Genomic DNA, 19,192 nt, shown 5'->3' on the forward strand with positions numbered 1-19,192 from the left:
CTCGCGGGATCTCACCCCATACCGCCCGGCGGCTAGAAGTAGAACAAAGAAAGCTTTATGTATAAGCACAATATTAGGTCGCCGAGCAATTCATGGCATAGATTTTATACATAATTAATGTTTACATACAAATCTCTCTGTGTTTCTCTATAGTATTGGTATTAATATTGTTTATATGGCGCCACAATGGTTTTGTGTGCCTAAGAAAATGCATAAACAAGAGTACATAAAAAAACAACGATTTACAGTACAAAATAGTGTTGGACAAGTATATGGTATACTATTTTTTTCCAGCACATGTCGCATGCCGTCTCTGATGCCGCATCACGCATACCTCCCAAAAGTCCAGTTTTTTGCGGGACCATCCCATTTTTTGGGGGACTGTCCCGTCCCCGCCGCCTGGGGCCAGCAGTGTCCAGCGGAATAGAGTGATGCAGAGAGCAAAAAATGGGGTGTGAACCGGTGGCGGCCTCATTTGCATATGACACGCATTCATTTGCATAGGCTCCGCTGCACACATGTCCCTCTTTTTTTTTTAATTGAGTATTTTTTATTGCATTTTCAACTTAACAAAAAAAAAGAACATACAAGCTAAGTCCCGGCATAGACAGTGTTAGCAGATAACATAGAAAATGAAACAGCATTTAGAATACATATAGATTTATGCGTACAGTGCAATATAGTACTGTCTCCCCTTGCCACCATAAATTGAACAGATTTGCCCGAAGGCGCCTTTCGGGCAGACATAACAGGAGGGAATAATGGTGACAATACTCCAAGTAATAGTACAGCTGTATAAGGATAAATAAAACAAAGAATGGTCATCTGCCAGGAACTCTAATCTATACCCACTGACACTAATAAAATAAACCACCCAGAAAGCCCAAAACAAACCTCCCCCATAACCCCCCACCCTGTGCAACCCACCCCCAACATAGGCGTACTTAGATCCCCATTACTACCCCTATACCCCTATCTTACTATGCTAATCTAAACAACCCCCCCCCCCCCCCAAAAATAAAATAAATAAGATTCAGGATGTTGTAACAAGGATTTTGAGGGGCAATGGACTCCGACCTTAAATATAGGCTAAGCGAACCCAGCTCTCCCCCACATCATGTTCAATGGCTTCATATATAATATATAATGCAGGATCAGTGTCTACGGCAGAAGAACTAGGATATATAGAAAGGGGGAAAACAATAAGAGGAATGGACATTATCTTGAAATAGGACTAGAGCGCAGTGCAAAACATTAGTCCGGCCAGCTCTCAGTACTTTGTGGAAGCATGACAAATCCCGTATCATTCCCAGTCATTTGTGAAAAAAACAGAAAGGCATTCAAACCAGTTGAAGATCAAGCTACAGGAGTTGACATAGCTTTTAGCAGCAATTAAGGAGTCCGAAAGGAGAGTCTTATTGGCACCAGAATTCCCATAATAAGCATAAGGTACAATACAGCAATTAGCCTAGGGTTTATGTAGAGTCATGGAGATTTGTAGGTTCAAAATAGGAGCTGGTGCAGGAGCAGGCGAGGCCATAGGTTCCACGGGCACATATATATCCTCCTCATCTGTACCACAGCACACATTATTACCAGTAGATTTTAGGACATCACTCCGTATATCATCCAGCTGATGGAGAAGCCTACTAGTGGAGGCATGAACTGCTCTTAGAATTTGCTGTAGTGGAGATTCCATAATTCTGTATGTGAAGCACTCCCAGTAAAGTTTATGAAACAATCAAGGGTGCAGGCTGTCAGCAGTAGGATAGACACACAGGAAAGTGGTGGCGGCTAGCACGCCACCAAGTGCTTACAGGAGATCAGCAGCTGTAAGGGACAGTGTCAATATAATGTCCGAATGTGCCTGTGTCAGATATCACTACAAATCCTCCAGACAGCTTCACTGAAGCGTAGCACAGAATCAGCAGGGAAGTCACGCTGGCACCCAGCAGGATTGAAATGGCCTCAGCGCTGAATCACAGAGGAGCCGTTGGGGATCCGAAATGACAGGGCCAGAAGGATATTGATAGGCGTCCTCTAATGTTTCAGTCCAGGGAGCAAGCAGGCAAGATGGCACTGGTACTCTCTGCGCGGACAGCGGCAGCGTATCTCTATAGAGATCGCTTCCCGCATACACCGCTTACCTTAACAAAGAGCAACCAGCACCCTATGTCCGGCCCGCTGCAGTACCCGGAGAAGGAGCAGAGAAAAGCCGCAGGGGTCCTGGGACGCCGAACAGGTTGCTCAAAATGGCGCCTGGTCGGTAGTAATGAAGACAGGAGGAAGCAGGCCAGCGGTCCCACCGCATCAAAACCAGGCCGGCCCGAAGGACAGCAATAAGTCCAGCTGGAGCAGGGGAGCACCAAAGGTCACAGCGATCTGGGTAGGGGAGTCTCAGGTCCCGCAGTCAGGATTTAAAGAAGGATTTTGTGCGGAGCTTAGTTCCCCTGCGTGCTCCCACTAGCTCAGTCAGGCCACGCCCCCCACACATGTCCCTCTTTTAAAGGTGAAGAAGTTGGGAGGTATGCATCAGGTGCTGTAAGAGGGCTGGCGGCAGGTGTTGGGGTAGCGCAGTGCTGTGCTATCCTGGAGGGCTGGTGGTGCACGGGGGTCAGCGTCAGAATTTGAAAAAAATATTTAAAACACTGGACGGCCCTCTGATTGGCTGAGAGAGCTCTCAGCCAATCAGAAGTCTCACATTTAGACAGCCACTGATTGGCTGACAGAGGGCTGTCCGGTGTTTAAAAAAAATTCTAATTCTGCCGCCCGCAAGTCCTCCTGCACAGTGCTGCACTACACTGCCGTCAGCGCTCCTGCCGCCCGCCAATTGCATTGCAAGGCCAAATAATACTACCCCAGGGGTACAGGTAGATAGTGGGTGACTGGCTAGGTATGGATGGCCATTGACCATCAATGATTTTAATAATCGATGGTTTATGGTCGATAGTTTAGCTATCAATGGGGTAGAATTTGTTGTCAAGCTTAAAGTCAAAGAAAATGGATGACTATCGATGGGTAAAAACATTGATGGTCATCCATTGTATAAGAGGCAGTGGGCCACATTAATATAGGATTGCATATGCAATGCGATCTGGGTGGTATATACGGGCCAGGATCGCATTGCAATATATGATCCTTTCTCCCAAATGTATGTCCCTGCAGAGGCAGGGATAGGGGCTTCAAAACGGCTGTTTTTTAGGGAATTAGCCACAAATATGTAATAGTAAATGGGCCCCAGGGCGACATATGTACTATACAGGGCTAAACACTCAGTATAACAAGTACACATCAGGAACTGCCTGAAATGCTATACACAAATAGAAGTTGCTATGAGAACATTTTACATGTACAGTATGTATATAGGAGAAGCCGGACATACTGTACTTGCATCATGATAGTGAGCTGTAGCAAATCCTTGGCAATGCTGTTCCCATAATTTTTGCAGGAGGCGCAGCTGCGGTACTTGGTCCGTTACTGGGTTTGTCACTGGCATCGGTCGTGGCTGTGTTGGGGAGCAGAGGAGACAGACACACCAGGAGCAGTGTGCACAGAGCCTCTGCTACAAGAGGATCAGTTGGTGGCTTTGGCCAAGGCCAGGTGGTGCTCTCAGGCAGTGGCGTAAGTTCATACCAGGTGCCCGGAGGCGACAAAGATGTTAGTGCCCCCCCCCCCCACACACACACACAACTACACATACATAGCATAAGTGACCCCTAGATCTACAGACAGCACCTGCAACCCATAGATAGCATTGGTTACCCCCCACATACACTACAGATAGTATTGGTGGCTCCCTGATCCTACAGACAGCACCTTTGACCCCATATACCACAGACAGCACCTTTGACCCCCAGAAGCCACAGATAATATTGGTTTTGCACACCATAATGCCCCTTAGACGTACACACACACAGTAATGCCTATTACACATTGCGCAACACACCGCAATGCCTATTACACGTTTTGCCACACACCGCAATGAACATGAACATTACACGTTTTTCCACACACCACGATACTCATTAAACGCTTTGTCACACACCGTGATGCCCATTACATGTTTGGCTATACACCACGATGCCCATTACACGTTACACCACACACAGTGATGCCCATTACACGTTACACTGCACACCGTGATGCCCATTACATGTTATGCCAGGGCATGCCAATTTTTTTTAAATGTAGGCGTCAGGATGAAATTGTAGGAGCCAGACAAATTTAAAATAGGGATAGTGCACACCGAAGGCGCGCGCCAAAAATTTACACCATAATATTACATATTATACTCATGCCATAATGCCCATTACACATTATGCCACACACCGTAATGCCCACTACACATGCCACACAACATAATATCTATCACATATTACACCAAACACCGTAAATGCCCATTGCACGTTATTCCAAACACCGTAATGCCCTTTACACATTATGCCACACACTGTAATGCCCATTATATATAATACTACACACCGTAATGCTTATTACATATAACTGCTGCTTACCTACATGCTCATTGCTACGGGTTTCATTGTTGATGCCAAGGGTTTCAATGTTGCATGCTGTATGCCAAGGGGGTGCATGCTCTATGCCAGGGGTTGTATTCTCTGCCAAGGGTTACATGCTCTCTGCCAGGGGATACACGCCTCTCTGCCAGGGGGTACATGCTCTATGCCAGGGGTTACATGCTCTATGCCAGGGGATACATGCTTTCTGCCAGAGGGTTCATGCTCTCTGCCAGGGGGTTCATGCTCTCTGCCAGGGGGTTCATGCTCTCTGCCAGGGGGTTCATGCCTCTCTGCCCGGTGTGTAAATGCTCTCTGCCATGGGGTAAATGCTCTCTGCCAGGGGGTAAATGCTCTCTGCCAGGGGGTAAATGCTCTCTGGCCGGTGTGTACATGCCTCTCTGCCCGGTGTGTACATGCTCTCTGCCAGGGGGTACATGCTCTATGCCCAGTGGGTACATGCTCTCTGCCCAGTGGTTACATGCTCTCTGACACATGGTTTCTGACAGGGGGTACATGCTGTCTGGCTAGGGCCTGGGCGCCACTGTCCCCCCTTTTCAGTTTTGTGCTCACCTAAGTCAGCTGAGCTGCTGCTGGCCTGGCTGCCTTGATCGCTGTCCACTGCCTTGCTGGGGCCCACCTATACATAGTCAAACTCCTGCAGTCAAACACCTGCAGTCACACACTTATTCAGTCACACTCATGAACACATTTATACAGTATAATAGTTACACACACACACACACACACACACATAGAGAGAAATACATACAGTGCACCTTCCTTCCAGTCACACTCACCATGCCGAAGAAGGACCTTCCGTTTAGCCCCGCCCCCTTTTCGGACAGCTCTGTGGAGCCTGCTGCAGTGCTGGGCTGTTTCAGGAAACTCTTGGGAGGCTGGTGAGGGGGTTGAGCTGAGATCAGCAGCTCCCTCTTTATCTGGCAGACCTGCCAGAGAAACTGAGTCAACTGACTGCACTGAGTTACAGTGAAGTAAACTAGCTTCCAGCAGCCCTGAGCTTCCGACAGAGAGGGCTGCTAGGACCTGTACTAGTTTACTTTCAGTTTCATTCCTGCACATGACACGGCTGCTGCACGTACTGTAGTTACAGCAGTGGGAGCTGTGCTTAAGTTGCCCTAAAAGTTGTTGCACTGACTGGCCCCTTCTCTAATGTGACAACTGCAGCAGCAGGTACGTTACTGCTCACTGCAGAAGTCACAGGCTCCTGCTGCCGGCTCCTCTGTGCCCCCCCTAGTGGCTAACGCCCGGCGGCCAATGTCTCCATTGCCTCCGGGAGTTACGCCACTGCTCTCAGGGTGACACTGACAAGTCAGTGAAGCCTCAGTGCAGCTGCAGAAGAGCTTGGCCCCATAAACTACTGCGTAACTTGCATCATTGGTCGGCTGGTCCTAATACACACATTGTTGTATCAGGGGCCTGGATACTGAAATAATCATTATGTGGAAGAAACCAAGGGCTAAGATAAATCCTACGTGCTGCCATCAGCGGCACATCGCGGGTGTTTTTTAGCTGTATCACATCTAATATGGTCCGTGTAGGTGTGTACTAGTGCTGTTACCATATAGGCATATAGATATTGTTTTATACCATCATTAATGTAATGTGATTTTAACCATAGTATATATTATGTATGTGTATATAAAAATAGGAATAGCTTAATAATTAGGACATCAGAGTTTAATGTTTAGACATCGTAGTATAGCTTTTGGGTATACTAAATAATATGAATGACCACTTTGTAACATATCAAATGCAACTGAATTAATTTAGGAGACAAAATGTCTAAAGCATACTATTAAGCAGATAGAGTGTTGTTACCCTCACCAGATATATCTATATTTAAAAATTAAGCAATATTATATAGACACTATCGGCCAGACTCCAGCCATCTGGTTTCCTTTCTGGAGAATGTAGCTGCTAGTACATCATCCAAGTTACTTTGCAGGACAGACAGGACACTATTGTGTATTTTGACAACAGGAGTGTAAAATAGATTGATGCACAGGGAGAGACCAGAAACAGGAGATCTCGCAATGGAGATTACCACTAGCGTCCAGACAAGCAGGAGACCCTGTCACCATTAGCATCCATAAATTCAATAACGTCATGAGAACAGGGAACTTCATTCTGCGTATTTGGGATATAAGGAGAGAGATAGAGTAGACATAGACACACAGACACTCTCACAGACACACACGGACAGTCAGCAAGAAACCCATTCAGTGAGTCAGGAGGAGAGATGTGAGCCACGAGCAGGAGAGAGGAACGGAACCTAGAAGCGATGGGCTGGAGTGAGTGAGTAATCATGGTAGATATAAATGTTCAGTTGTTGATAAAGTTATGGAATACTGAAGTCTACAATTTATGTTAGTTTTATAGCAGTCTTAAGTCTGTCAATTGTTTAATGTTGTTTTAGGTAATATAAGCAAGGAGGCGTATATAAATATATATATAATAGCATATACATCAATTACTGTGTTAAAATTATTCTGTATGGTTTGTTTTGCCTATAAATAAAATCCTCCAATTGGAGCTAAAATTACAAGTCTAGAACTCTCATATTTGGGGAATCAAATTATGACAAGTACTCTGCATATTGTATTGTAAAGTCTATTAGAATATAATTGCAGATGTCAAATATATATGTTATTATATCAATACCAGATATAATAAATATATTTTATATAATATTTCAATCTCAATAACCATTATTGGGATAAGAGAGATATATGATCCCTAAAATAAAACTCAACAATGGCGACCGCAGCAGGACTTGTACATTTTGGTATCTGATTGTATGATTATAATATTTATAAGGAGTAGCAGATGCGTGAAGCTGGCTACCTAACCTACAGAATCACAGTGAGGATGTATCTAGGAAAACGTAATACTATTGTGTATTTTTATCTTGCATTGTTTGTAGACCTAGAATAACGTATTGGTGAAACAGAACTGATATTCCATTGTTACCATTATCTGGGAGTGCACGCTTAGATATTGATAATATGGCATTATTCAGAAACATTTTTAACTAATACTATATTTACTAGGCTCAGCACAAGGGCTGTTTAGCCTGCTGACACATTGCAAGATCACAGTGGGGTATGTTACTAAATAGGCACTTCATAATTGTAAAGGCCTAGAATAAATAAACAGTGGAAATGAGCATTTCCAAATAAATGATAATTAGTACCAGATATTAGAGTTAACTTTGAGAATCCGGACACTCTCATTGGGAGGATATCTTGTGTACAAAAGTATACATACAGCATTGTAAAATAAGTGCAATGTTGAAAATGAAAAGAGTTGCTGTAGCATTTAGGAAAATGCACAGAGCAGCGACTTTAGAAGTTAAGCAGGAATGTAAAGAGAAATCAGGTTCACGTCTTAAGAGGGCATGCCTGAAAATGAATGCAAAGGTGCATTGCTTCTTAAAATCCCTAAAGGTTAAGAAGTGTACTCAGAAGAATTCTGAGACAAAAGTAAATTTTCTGGTAGATTGTGAACAAACTGCCCAGATCTCTCATGAAGGGATAACAGAAGCACCCAGCAAAGGTGTTAGGAGCAGGGATGAGACCACAGAGGGGCTCATTCACAAACAGACTACAAAGTCTGAAATGGTCACAGCATACTTGCCTACTTTTGAAAAGCAAAATGAGGGAGATTTTAGATGCTAGCAAATGCACCGAGCGCAGCGTCGCGCACCATTAAAGGGGTGTGTCATCAACCAAAGGGCGTGTCTAGTGACACATATGGGCGTATCTATTTTCACCCAGGGGTGTGTCCTGCAGTGGCTGGTGAAAAAAATATGAAGAGCCGCATACCACCAGAGCAAGTATGTATATGGGCAACCTACGAACAGAAGCTGTACAATTGAAACCAGCAATCATGTGTGGTTGCCATGTGTTTGATGCTCATGAAATATGTAATCTGAATCAACTTGAAAATGGTGTGTGGCTTTGATTAAAGGGGCGTGGTCTAAGGACGGGTGGGGCCTAGCACCACAACCCTGTTTTGTCACTTTAGGGGCTTGCCCAGCGCTCCCTAAGCAGCCCTTGGCTTTCTCCCTGCACTGGAGTTTCCATGAACATGGCATCTCTTCAGCTATCACCGGCTGCTCAGTAGGGCAGCTGAGATCTCCAGCTTCCCCAATTGACCCAGCCTGCTGGAACAGCAGGACAGTCTCCAATTAGTGGGACTGTCCCACAGTAATTAGGACAGTTGGGAGTAATGTAGCATTATTACTACATATAGAAACCTGTATATGTTAATTTATTGGCTGCCCTTCTAGAGCAGATTTTCCTTTACAACTCAGTCACTCACATAGAACCTCTACCCACTAGTTCTTCAAACAGACATTCACATCTTATCCTTAGTATACTATGCCCTCAATGAAATGTAAGTCAGGTCCCATACAGTTAATATATAGTATAATGAATTACTAACAATGCCCTGAGGTGCTGGCAGCCACAAGAACTTACCCTTTTATATTACACATAGTATGAAGTAGAAAATAGGCTTTACCAAAATAATTGTTTAATTGAAAAATGATCATGCTTTAAATAACATACATAATGTAAATATTAACAGAAGTATATTTAAATAACTTAACAAATAAGACCTTTACTGTCCAATAAATAAAAGAATAGATTGAACAAAATATTTTAAACCACATTTTAAATAATATAACATAACGGTGTATACTTAAGGTAACAAAAGTGGAATGTGCTCAATTAACTTAAGCATGAAAAATTTGCAAAGTACAATTCCTAAACTTAGCATGTAAACTGTATTAAAGTAAACTGTTTTATAAAGTGCAGCCCAGTGGAACATTTTATCACATTTTCTCTTTTTTTATGCTTTCTTAAAAGTAGTAAGTTTGGAATGGCTTAACTACAAATGAGAATAGCTAAGGTTTAGACTGGTGTTACATACTGTTTCAACACATCTTAGGCATCACGCGTATATGTTTTCCGCTGCTGATAACCTGCGGACTTAGCTTTAGACAAAAGCTCTTTAGAAGGCTTGAACTGGTGACAGCTTAGATCTGTAAACAGATTAAGTTTGCACTGCAAGAGACTTTTTAGTGTTCCCTCTGTAGCCAATTTTCCTCTGAGCTCAGTCTTAACTTTGCGGACCATACTAAACACGCGTTCAATTTCCGCATTGCTGTGCGGGAGAACTAACAGAGATTTGGCCATACTTGATAATATAGCAAATTTTTTGTTCCCTGTTGCTGGATGTATAACCATGCTCAGTTCATGCCAAATGGAATCCACTCTTTCAACACCGTCTTCTGTGCAATGTTGTAAGGAGGACTCGGGCAAGTCATACACACGGTACTCGGAGAACTCTTCATGCACTTTCTGCATCATGGTGTTGTCTATCACTTGGGGAAAGCGTTTAGCAAGCACTTCAATGTCTTGGAATTGTGCTGCCACGCGGTTTTTGTAGTCAAAGACCTTCATCGCTTTTATTATATCATCATTTAAGGGAAATTTGTTTTTCATATATGTAAGAGCAGAACAATAGAAGTTTCTCACTTCTCGATAAAATTTAGTCACTGCTCTGGGTTCTAGGGAAGAACAGGTCCTTATATAGTTACCAGTTGTAAACCCAATAAAGAGTTCTCTGTCCCCCATTTGGATTTCTGAATCACAAAAATCTATGCTCAGAAGTCCTTCTGCAGTATCAGCAGCTTTAATTATGGTGGGTTTCACCAATTTCAGCAGTAGTTTCTTATATAACTCCATCAGGCACTCCTGCAATTTGTGGATAAAAGGAGAACGATACTGGAGCACTGTGTTAGTCTCATTAAATGAGCAAAGAACTGCATGAAGGAACAAGATATACAGCTCAGTAGTGGAGTCCTCAAACATGTCACAGAGAGCTCTACTCCTGGGATTTTTCTCACAGTCTTCTGACTGGAAGAAGGACTTTAGTGCTGGAAACATTTTAAGCACCCTCTCAATGCAGGAATGCATACTAAGCCACCTGGTTGCCCCATGTTGCAGTATCTTAGCATACTCAATGTTCACAAACTCACTCATCTCCTTCAGTGCTTGAATTCTTTTAGCGCTGAACCTGAAGTAGGTTGTAAGTTTATGGAGAAAAGCATCTGCATCAAATGAAAGTTCATTGTTTGCCTTGCTTGCAGCAAGGTGCACAAGATGGCATGGGCACCCTTCTGTAAAAACAGAAGGGCTCTTCTGTTGAATCAACGTTTTTACAGACCTGTGTCTTCCCATATTTACAGATGCATTGTCTAAACAGAGACCAATGCAATTTTTCCAGGGAATTCCTTCTTTTTTAAAAACCTCATCTACTGCATTTACAATATTAATGCTTGTGGCAATGTTACAAACCACAAGATCTAAGAGCTTTGGCTTAACTTTTCCATCCAAATCAAAATAGGACACTAAAACGGGAAATAATTTCTCCTCAGATTCATTTCCTCCATCTAGTGCTAGGGTAAATGGCAAGATCTTCAAAGCCTCTATAACCGGCTTTGTGCAGTGTGGTGCAAGTGCATAATTAATAATTGCAGTTGTTTTTGTTCTACCACAACCATATTTTTGTACTGCAACCTCACTTGTATTTGGCATCATTGCCCTCATCAATTTACCTACATGGTCAGAGGCAGAAATAGGAATGTTATGCTCGATCAGGAAGCCAGTAAAAAGCATTTCTGCATGAATTACCGCATGCTCGTCATGAGATGTAGTTAAGTAGCTAACCAATTTCTGACTTTTATCACGGGCTTCTGATAGTTTTTTATGTTTGGCACTGTCCACATGGCGTTTACAGTCATTAACACCACCATGTTTGATAGCAAAATCACTGTTACATACTGTGCAATAGGCAGAATATTTTCCACGTGAAGATTTCTTTAGCACTGGATAACTTTTTGATATTTTGGCATTAAATTCACAATAGTATTTCTTTTTTTTAGCAGGTACTTCCTGAATTTCATCCTGCTCTTCTCTATTACTGGAGCAAGGATCTTCCTGCTCATCACACCCAACTTCCTGCATTTCATCCTGCTCTTCTCTATTACTGGAGCAAGGATCTTCCTGCTCAGCACACCCAACTTCATGGAAACTTGTACTTGGATTCTGAATGTCTATAATAGATGCATCACTGTCATCACTGTCTGTGATACATTCAGGAGAATCAGATCTTATGGGCATAGATCCACTTTCCCCACTTCTCTTGGGATCAGGAGGCTGTGACTGCTTGTCACTTTTTTTGCCGAAAAAATTCCGGATATCCATACTGTATGTTTTGCGGATATCAAATTTCTACTTGCTATACTTTCACAGGGAACTCAGTCCTTTTGCTGTATACTGTACAGCTACTGTTAAGTTCTCTGCAAAACAATTGAAAAAACATAAATTATGTTTTCCATATTCTGCGCTATAGATTCTCTATCTTATCACTAACACTTATCCACTGTATAAGCAAAGTAACTTTTATTGTAGTCAGAAAATGTACTATGTTCACTATTTAATGTAAAAGTTGGGCAGCTGCTTTGAGAATGATGTAGATAGATATGGATTAGAGAAATAATGAAATAAAATATCTAGCAACCAGGGCATGCAAAGTGCAAACCCTTAGGGAAGGAAGGCAGTCTTACAGAGAGCTGGTAGATTTGTGACGTGTAAGTGGTCACTGACATGTATGTGTTATAGGGCTTAGTGTGAAGAAGAAAAACTTTTCTAGTAGAATTGTAAAAACACTGGACAGAAGAGTGTTCAATGAGGGGATAATGACCAGAAGACAGTGTTCTCTCTAAGCTGTGCGTGTGTGCGCATGCACACAACTCGCTGAGCGTGCGCACAGACATTGAAACGCACAAAGCAGCAGTGGTCCCTTTTTGCAGTTGTGGACTCAATCAATGTATGTTTCACCCATTAACTACATCATGTGCTGTGTTTTGAATGTTTAAATGTTTAATATCATTTTGAAGTAAAGTTAACACAAATGCTAATGTCATTTTCCAGTTATATATAAGTGACGCACAAAAATGATAAATTTCCTTCCAAAGTTGCACAGCCAAAATCTTTTGCCACACACAGCCTTCGTAAAATGACATGGAACATTGCCAGAAGAGTTTTCTAAACAGAATCAAACCATGGCAGCTGTTAATACCAAGTGTAAACTATGTATTTGTAGCACAAGAACATGTGTATGTGTGTATATATATATATATATATATATATATATATATATATATATATACACATACACATATACGGGTCCAATCCTGCTGGCACTCTGGTAATAAAACAACTTGCCCCGGTGCCATAAACAAATCTTCATATAACAACTCCAATGAAAGAAGGCACTCAGGAAACAGCGAAGTAAGATGAAACAAAAAGCGTGTATTGTTTTAAGCTTTCGGGGTTTGACCCCCTTCCTCAGAACACGACTACAGCCTGTAGTCGTGTTCTGAGTTAGGGGGTCAAACCCCGAAAGCTTAAAACAATACACGCTTTTTGTTTCATCTTACTTCGCTGTTTCCTGAGTGCCTTCTTTCATTGGAGTTGTATATATATATATATATATATATATATATATATATATATATATATATATATATATATATATAATGCATAATCATCTAAGGCCTAATTCAGCTTGGATTGCTAATTTGAGAAGTTGCAGGTGACCGTGTGGAGAAATCCACCGCATGTAAATTTATTGCTATCTACTCACAAATCCCATACCACTGAAGAGACTTTGCCTTCTGTGCATATATGAGTAGCTTTGAGGTTTCCACCAATCTGCATCTGAAACAGAATGAACAAGGCCGGCGCTGACATCACAGACCCTCCCTTAAAAATTGGCACACCTCCATTTTTTTTCTGACACTACCAGAAAATTGCCGGTTTCCACACCCTAACATTCTAAGTCGCTAATTTCCCTAATGCATGGTTAGTCATCTGATAATCAATTTGTGAATTATGTAATTAGCAACCCATGCTGAATTAGTGCCTAATTCCTTCAATAGTACATGTATTTCCAATAAAAGCTACAATTTTCAATAAAAAATGTCCACATTCAAAGCGAACACTTTAGATCACAATAAGAAGGTACAAAGTTAAAAAGTAGCATTTTCCTTCCACCTTAAAGAAAAACACACACACACACACACACACACACTACAAATGCAAGTTACGTTAGGTTAAATCGGAAAAAAAAACTTGTATGATGCTTATGAGCAAGAAACAGACAGGGTTCTTTACTCCATTGTAGCGCCATGTCAAATAAAACTTGTCTATGTGTATGAACAATATCTTCAAGTAGGCTTTTAGTTAGTTCTTATAGCACCTACTATCCTTTTAAAAAAATACAATTATTAACTTTCATCTACTTTTGTAAAACCAAAGGGTTGGCCCCATTCGTTAAACAAACAATGCTGGAGATTTCACTGAAATGTCCTGCTTACCTATCATCCTCACACAAAGTTATGGTCTCAATACTGGACCTCCTTATTTCCCATTTCATCAAACTACAATACATATATTTTTAATTTACATTAACTGATGCTGACCATTTTTGATGCCCTGCTCCATCCTATGGGAAAGAGATTCATGTCGTGAAGAAGCAGTCATAGAATTGTTCCGGTGATGTAGTATCTGCCATTGCAAATGGTAACACGCATACTTGCCTACCTGACCCCCTCCATGAGGGAGAAAATGCTTTGTTCCTGGACGTCCCTGGTAATATATGATTGCCAGCACCTGTGGTGACACATTTCTGATCAGTTACCTAGCTCCCCACAGGTGCTGGCAATCATACATTACCAGGGAAGTCCAGGAACAGAGCATTGTGCCCCTGATGGAGCGGGGCAGGTAGGTAATTATCTATAATAGTATATAGCAGTATATATATCAGGGTTGCCTACCTGCCCCTCTCCATCAGGGGCACAATGCTCTATTCCTGGACTTCCCTGGTAATGTATGATTGCCAGCACCTGTGGGGAGCTAGGTAACTGATAAGAAAGGTGTCACCACAGGTGCTGGCAATCATACATTACCAGGGAAGCCCAGGAGCAGAGCATTGTGTCCTCCTGGAGAGGGGCATGCTGGGAGGTATGGATAATGTAGGATTGCCAGCACCTGTGGGGAGCTAGGTAACTGATAAGAAAGGTGTCACCACAGGTGCTAGCAATCATACATTACCAGGGAAGCCCAGGAACAGAGCATTGTGTCCTCCTGGAGAGGGGCATGCTGGGAGGTATGGATAATGTATGATTGCCGGCACCTGTGTGGAGCTGGGTAACTGATAAGAAAGGTGTCACCACAGGTGATGGCAATCATACATTACCAGGAAAGCCCAGGAGCAGAGCATTGTGTCCCTCATGAAGGGGGTCAGGTAGGCAAGCATGGTAACTAACTCTCTCAACAATGCTTGTTGAATAGACCCCTACAGATACCTCCACACATTGAGATTTGCTGATAGTTCTGTGTGATGCTAGATTGCTCAGAACACTCAGCAAGATCGCTCAGCACACAGCGCTGTGTTAGCGCTGTTTGCTGAGCGATCGGTCAGGGCCAGTGTTCTCTGGTGAGAAGACTGGCCTTGACCAATTTATATCCAGCATGCTGGATATTAATTGCTGGGCAATATCGCATTGTTATGTCCCCTACACACTGAGCGATGTAAGGGCATTTTCTAAGTAATCTAGTGAGATCGCTTCGAAAAATGCCCCTAAATCGCTATCATAAATAACACTCCATAGTTCAAGTCTACTATTGTAAAAATAAATAAATACTGAAAACTTACTTGAAGGTCTCGGTCTCTCTTTGTTGCTGTGCTGCACTGCAGAAACAGGACCTGTAATACTATAAACAACCAGCTAAAATCATTATAACAAATACATACTTAGGCTTCCAGTTTACATAGATTACAGTGTGAGATTGAGTTTGCATAGAATTGTAATAGCTAATATTAGTGCTTCATTCCCATCCACGAGGTCTCATGAAAGCTAGCCATGTAGTGATAAGTAATAAAACCAAAGATGTAACTAGATGTGCAAAATAAAAATCCACCTGGCAATTACACAGTATTTTCAGTGCAGGGTCATTTTGTCGGATGCAGTCTAACCCCATTTCACACTCAGCAGCAAATTAACGGATTAAAAATGTCAACCCGGTAATTTGCTGAATTACACAAGTATTACTTCAGTTCGAATGGGTCAACCCGGGTTGCAAATCCCGGGTCGCCGACCCTGGTGAACACAAGCACACACACATACAGGTTGAGTATCCCGTATCCAAAACCCCAAATATTCCAAAAACTGTGGTTTTTCAGAATTTTTTTTGTTTGTTTGTTTTTTCCGTTTCCTGCCCCTTTTTTGATACTTACCACGTCCTCCGGCGTCCACGGCGGGCTTCAGGATCCTCTTCAGCGGCACCTCCCGTCCCAGTGGTGCATTGCGCGAGTGCGCTGGTGACGTCAGCAGCGCACCTGCAAACAAAACTCACGCAATGCAACCTAGGATGACTGAAGAGGATCCTGAAGGCTGCCGTGGACGCCAGGGGACCCGGTAAGTATGGTAAAAAAATATTCAAAAAAACTGAAAAATCCCTGATCTGAAATGCTCATGGTCCCGAGCATGTCGGATAAGGGATACTCAACCTGTTCCACCATAACGTGCTGACCAGCGGCAGCATCATGGTAGGCCAACATCACCGGCATGCGCCGATGCAATCGTATGTCGCCGGCATGACGTGACGCTACCGCTGGTCAGCACGTTATGGTGGTCTGTATAAATGTGTTTTATGTATTTGTGATTATTGTATGTCCTGATGAAGAAGCGTACACATTAAAGCTTCGATTTGTTGACCTATCTTAGTGTGTTATATTGTGAGTGCCACCATCATTTTGATTGTATATTGGACCCTTGACTGGGAGTACCACGGAAGGCACCAGGCAGGCTACTACTTATCCGGAGTGCCGTGGATTCTCTCCACACACACGTGTGTGTGTGTGTGTATGTGTAGAGGGAATCCACAGCACTCCGGATAAGTAGTAGCCTGCCTGGTGCCTTCCATGAGGCACAACACCCACGTGGCAGCCGTTACATACAGCGATGACGGCAGCACTCAGGTCTTTAAAATAAACCACAGGAGGCTCTTGTAGTTCAATGTTTCAGCGCTTGCAGCGCTTTTATCATGCTGTTCTTGATAAAAGCGCTGCAAGCGCTGAAACGTTGAACTACAAGAGCCTCCTGTGGTTTATTTTAAAGACCTGAGTGCCAACATTTCGGAGCACGTAGCTTCGTCGTCAGGCAACAAGTGAACAATTCAAATAAATGACACATACCTCTTAAATAAGATTCCAGATCACAGGGCGCCGTTCTCCGTTCTCCCTCCGCTGACAGGCGCTTGAGGATGACCTCAGCGTAGTTCCAGCAACTGCAGTAAAAATAGATACAATTAGATACAATTAAATGAAGCAATGTAAGCCCTTATGGTGTGTACAGATGGGCCGATATGGCTTCCGATATAGTGAACATCGGAAGCCATATTGCATGCAGATCATATGCTTTTTTAGGGCTTGCGAGCCCGATTACTTGCCGATGCGCACTCCCGTGTGAGTGCAAATCGGCAGTGAAATAGAGAGGGCAGCCAAGACTAGATAGTGCAGATCTGCATTATATAGTCTAAATTGTCCCTCTGCAGCATGCCGTGCGATGCGAGTCCCGATGCGATCTGATCGTATCGGGACTCACATCTCACGGCATATCCTGCAGCAGTTTTTCACAATTTTATTTTATTTTTTTAAACAGAATTGTTTGTACTTTACCACCACAATGGAAATGTGCTAAATTGGAGTTCTGTTTCACATGGGATGTTGCTATTGGTAACCAATCAGATTGGAGTTCTGTTTCACATGGGATGTTGCTATTGGTAACCAATCAGAAAATACTTTTTATTTATAAAGCAGCTTCTGGAATATAATAGATTGTATCTGATTGGTTGCCCATAGCAACATCCCATGTGAAATAGGCCTTCCCCCTGAGAATTGAATGGTGCTGTAAAATGCTGTGATACCACTTTTGGTTGATGGTACCAGTTACTCTGGTCTAGTCACAGACTTGGGATACAGCAAGAGAGCCCCCAACCATCACCCTTTCCCCTCCATATTTGTCAGTTGATATCACAGGGCTTTATTTACTAAGTGGTGGATTTTTAGATCAGACGCAAAGCTGATCTGTAAGTTGTTGATCCAGAACTACTCATAGAGCAGCTAATTCAACCCCTCTGCCGATGGTGGGCACTAATGCCCTTGTGCAGACCCCTGCTGCGAGCACCTTTGGTGATATTCTCAATCACTGGGGTACTCGCACAGTGATTAACAGGCAGGGGGTGTTCTGGGGTGGGCATCCAGCGTTTCATGGGTGTGTCCACAAAAACGGTGGGCGCACTCATAGAAACGCTGTACAGGCCCCAGGGAAAGCAGGCGTTCCCCGGCCTGTTCAGGGTGGATGATGTCACATGACATCAGTGCCGGCTCCCGATTCAAAGAAAACCACTGCAGCTGAAAAGACGTAAGCTACAGCTGCAAGCGGATTTGTACACTTACACGTCAGCTCGGAAGTGCCCGCACAAAGGAAAAATCCTCCGATGGTTACTTATATCGGAGGATTTTTCCTCTGTATGAGCACTTGCAAGCTGACATGTAAGCTCACTGGAGAGGTATGCTTCCACAGAACCTCTGCGGGAGGTGGTACTTCTATATAGGCAAGCAGGGGGTGCAAAAATCATTGAAATGTACCTTTCAGAGGAAGAATACATCTCTTCATGACCTTGTCCTCTGGTTAATAAACTGATGAGTGGCAGCACTGATGGTGTATTGATAACCATTCCAGCCCCCCCCACCCCCCCCCCCCCCAAAAAAAAAAAAAAACAGGGAGGACCATGTAAATGGTCAGTTCCCCCTCCCCTCCCCCCTCTAAAGCGTGGTAGTGCTAGGAGCTCCATAAAAAAAAAAAGAAGCAGGCTTAGTTGGTGGGGGAGAGAGGTTGCAGACTGTGTTATACTTACCGCTGGTCGCTGCTCCCGGCTCCGGACTCCCGCTGTCACTCACAGACACAGTCCCCGCTGCTGCCACTGCTCCTCTCCGTCCACGCAGCACGCTGTCCTCCTGCTCCGTCCGTGGCTGCGCTTCCCAGCTTCCGCTCACTCTGCTGCTGCTGCTGCCGGGTACCCACACAGCCCCGCGCGGTACCCGGCATGCTGAATGACGTCGCGCACTAGGGCGACGCCCCCGAGATATGACGCGGGCGCATGCGCAGTGCGTATTGGGGGGGGGAATGGCACAAAAACCGGGAGGAACGGATGGCCTTGCGGGAGAGCGGGAGGAAGAGTGCAAAACCGGGAGACTCCCGCTAAATGCGGGAGAGTAGGCAAGTATGGGTCACAGATGCTAATCAGGGCTCTGTAATAGAGAGAGAACGTAATATTACTGCAAATAAGGCAGGAGCAATGAGAGATGTCCCCTGCACTGTTTTGATTAAGGGGGGAGATCAGTACAATAAGGAGAGAGATTCTGCAGAATCCACTCTCATAGTCCCTATTGTGACAAAAGAAATTGTGTTGCCCTCAGCGAAAAGGGAACTGGCAATAACCTTGTATACACAC

At 43.5% G+C, this 19,192-nt stretch overlaps 1 protein-coding gene across 1 annotated transcript; it reads right to left on the reverse strand.

Moving 5' to 3' along the window:
• Positions 1-9,214: 9,214 nt before the first annotated feature.
• On the reverse strand, positions 9,215-18,923 carry LOC146074239 (uncharacterized). The gene is made up of 4 exons (XM_083182125.1): positions 18,596-18,923; positions 16,872-16,963; positions 15,330-15,388; positions 9,215-11,907 (listed from the first exon to the last, which is right to left on the reverse strand). Exon 4 carries the CDS (start codon positions 11,810-11,812, stop codon positions 9,488-9,490), a length of 2,325 nt encoding a protein of 774 aa, XP_083038251.1. The 5' UTR covers positions 11,813-11,907; positions 15,330-15,388; positions 16,872-16,963; positions 18,596-18,923; the 3' UTR covers positions 9,215-9,487.
• Positions 18,924-19,192: the final 269 nt, after the last annotated feature.

Source organism: Crinia signifera, chromosome 4, assembly GCF_055691185.1.
Source record: "Crinia signifera chromosome 4, ASM5569118v1, whole genome shotgun sequence".
Taxonomy (NCBI): Eukaryota; Metazoa; Chordata; class Amphibia; order Anura; family Myobatrachidae; genus Crinia; species Crinia signifera.

Bases quoted from the DNA above. Each gene is read 5' to 3' on its own strand.
- LOC146074239 (XM_083182125.1), bottom strand. From the start codon at position 11,812: ATGGATATCCGGAATTTTTTCGGCAAAAAAAGTGACAAGCAGTCACAG.